The sequence below is a fragment of the Sinocyclocheilus anshuiensis genome, unplaced genomic scaffold (assembly GCF_001515605.1).
Source record: "Sinocyclocheilus anshuiensis isolate Anshui unplaced genomic scaffold, SAMN03320099.WGS_v1.1 scaffold76, whole genome shotgun sequence".
Taxonomy (NCBI): domain Eukaryota; kingdom Metazoa; phylum Chordata; class Actinopteri; order Cypriniformes; family Cyprinidae; genus Sinocyclocheilus; species Sinocyclocheilus anshuiensis.
Window position 1 is genome coordinate 488593 of NW_015557067.1, and position 3386 is coordinate 491978.

Below are 3386 nucleotides of genomic sequence, written 5' to 3' on the forward strand. Positions count from 1 at the left end.
AGTTGAGTGTCATCAGCATAGCAGTGATATGAAGAGCCATGTTTCTGAATAACAGAGACAAGTGATGCCATGTAGATAGAGAAGAGAAGTGATCCAAGAACTGAGCCCTGAGGCACCCCAGTAGCTAGATGTTGCGACTTGGACACCTCACCTCTCCAAGATACCTTGAAGGACCTATCTGAGAGGTAAGACTCAAACCACTGGCGTGCGGTTCCTGAGATGTCATTTTCCAATAGGGTTGACAGGAGAATCTGGTGGTTCACCGGATCAAAAGCAGCGGACAGATCCAGCTAGATAAGTATAGTATTATTTAAACAAAATATGTTAACATGCTGGAATTTAAAATGGTCATCATACAGCATTCTATTACATTTCAGTAAAACAAAGGCATTTTATTGATTGATTGATTAATTGAATGCTAGGCATTATTACATACTGAAACTCTCAGCTGCTGCTTACTGTAGTCACACTACAAAATGTTTTCTACGACCTATAACTATTTTGATCGGTGCTGAAGAGTCTCACCTGATTGAATAGAGGACATTTCCATTTTTGAATATTCTCAAGAGCTTGTTGTCAGTGGTGACCTCATGGAAGTGTGCTCCCTTCTCATTAGCGAAGAACAGATCAGGCTTCCAAATGGAGTCTAACATTGAGGGATCCAGGTCCAGGGAGTCATCTGGGAACTCGCTGTAAGCTAACCGAGGGTCATTCCACTTCTGCCGGAGAAATATGTTCACTCTGTAATCCTAAGAATAAATACTTAACATCAGTCAAGGCGAATAGCACAGGAGATGTACAACAGTCCTCTCTGTCAGTTTTAAATCAGACAAAATGGGTATTTTCATGTACAAGCATGCACAGCCGCTGCAAGTGAAATAGAAATGAGCATCATTACTTAAATTTATGGTACAGCAAAATGCTGTTTGAGATTTTTACTTATTCAATGCACTGCTGTTTACATTTGTAGTTTCACAGCTGTAAATACATTAAATCAGTGGTTATCAACCGGTATGTTGCTACGTAATGTTTGTTCTGATAGGGTTACAATCAAGAGAGAAAAAAATGCTAAATGCAAATAATAAAATCAAGCAAATCATGCATTAAGGATAGCAAAATAAATACAGTAGGCTTATTAACAAGGTAGGATAAAATGTGGCCTTTTTTTTTTTTTTGCGGACATTAAATTCACTTGATGAAAGCTGGTAAAATTAGGCAGATGCCAAAATGAACAGGTTAAGTGATACACCTTCTTCTGAAAATCATGAGCAAAATCCCTCAAGGACAAAGCAAATTTCATTAAATATGGGTGACAAGTTTATGAACCACTACTTTAAATAAATAATGATACTGATACTATAATAAGGTGTGTAATATCATCAGTATGAGTTTGTGATGGACCATGGAGTTTAGCCAACTGTTACCTTGCCAACAGTTATATAAGGTAAAATTGAAATGCTTTTTTGTTTAGCAACGATTATGTTTCAAAAAGGAATCCAATCACTGGGCATGTAGAGACTCAATCATCAATGAGATCTGTTCTTGCCTGCTGTACACTTCATCATATATATATATATATATATATATATATATATAGTATTTAAAAGAAGGACAAATTCATATTTAAGGATGTCATTGATATATAGTATTATAGTTTTTGTTAATATCTTTATTTCGATTTTATTTTTATAATTTGTTTTAATTTTAATTTGAAAGTTTTAAGTCATTTTGTTGTGCATTTTTGTCATTTTTAATGTCTATAGTTTTAAGTTTTATTTTTATTTTAGTACTTCAGCTTAAGCTAAATGAATATGAGAAATGTTGCCCTGTAACTAGATGAAATACAGTGTGTATTTTTTTATTTTTACATTTTTTGTCAGTTTTAGTTAATGATAATAACCCTGTTGAAAATATAAAACGTAGCTAGAATTTATTATATGTGCATGACTGAGAAACAAGGTCTTTTTTCTCTGTCAATCTGACATAGAGACATTACTGGCATGCTCTTACATTTGCCTTGAGACACATTAAAAAAATAAAAAAAAAACCTCTTAAATGTAATTTACAGCTCTTAGTCCATATTAAATTAAAGTTCAGGGGATAAAATGTAATAAAATTTTAAATGCCATATTTTTTCATGATATTTGCCTAGAAGCCTGGCAGAATTGCATGAGTAATGAAGACAAAGCCTCAACAATAAGCTTGGAGACAGATTTACGATAATCTGAAACTAATAAAAGCTGATATAAATGTTAAAAATGCATCCAAGGAGAGATTGGAACTTATGCTTTTTGACAACAATAGTTCTTTTGTTCTGAATTTTAAGAATATACTATGTATAGTCAGACTGAATTTGCCTGAAAGCAACTAAGACGAGCAACCACTAATAATGAATGGAAGGTGACAGTGCGTGGGTGATATAATTTGTTAGGCAGCAAGGCGGATGGAGAACCGGGCGGTTTTCATATCTTATCTGTGTCTTTCTAAAATACTCGACGAACTTCATTAGAAGGTCTGTGCGTCAAGAGTGCATGAGTGGTGGGATATTGGAATGAAGTTCTACTTGTGTAGTTTCACACATGGGAAACTAGTGTAACATGGTTAGTGACTATAGGCAAACCTCGACTGTGTCAGATCCCCCACTTGTCAACAGCCAAGCAACATCTCAATGCTGAGAACATGGTGATAACAGGGTGGCCACGGATCCTTAAAATATCTTAAATTCAGATTCAGTGGGTCTTAAATATTTTTGGTCACAGTACTGCAAAAAAATTACAGTCTGACGGATCCAGTGACTGTTTACAATAATTGGACAGACTTGAGATTTTTCCCCCCGCTGTAGTTACTCTAGAGAGAGAATTGCAGTAGCAAAATCCTGCCGAACACCAGCTTAGCTGAGCAGGATCGCAGCTGCTTTGGGTTAATGCAAGTTTACTGAAAAGTGGCTTAAGAATTTTACTCGCCCGACTTGACAAATAGCCTGATTAAAACTTAAGTGACCAAAAAATCGAAATGCGAGAATGATTCTTCTCATTTTATTACATTCAGCTTATATGATTGTTAATGGATATTGTATTTACTTTCTGGTATCGATGTTGCACTGTTGAGGCCTGTCTCTGTGAGAGACTTTCATGGAGAAATCAAATCAAATAGCATAACGGCACACATAAAGAAACTCACAGAAGAAACATACTGAAGTAAAAAATGTAAATGTTTAGTTTATTTATAACATGATGTAGTTAAGTAACATACTGTGAAAAGGGGGCTATTTTGCTGAATATTTTCATGATTGCAAATGTTACATTGATTTTAGTTCAACAAACAAGTAGTAAAGTATATGAAGTTACTTACATTTTTATACACAATTGACTGTTTTTTTTTTTTTT

The 3386-nt window shown here is 34.6% G+C and overlaps 1 protein-coding gene across 1 annotated transcript in view; it reads right to left on the minus strand.

Annotated features, from left to right (window-relative positions):
* LOC107676677 (glycine receptor subunit alpha-3-like) overlaps window positions 1–3386 on the minus strand; it is a 73311-nt gene that overhangs the window by 18969 nt on the left and 50956 nt on the right. The window contains exon 5 of the mRNA XM_016471302.1: window positions 526–749. Coding sequence (XP_016326788.1) covers window positions 526–749 — 224 coding nt within the window. The remainder of the gene's footprint in view (window positions 1–525; window positions 750–3386) is intronic.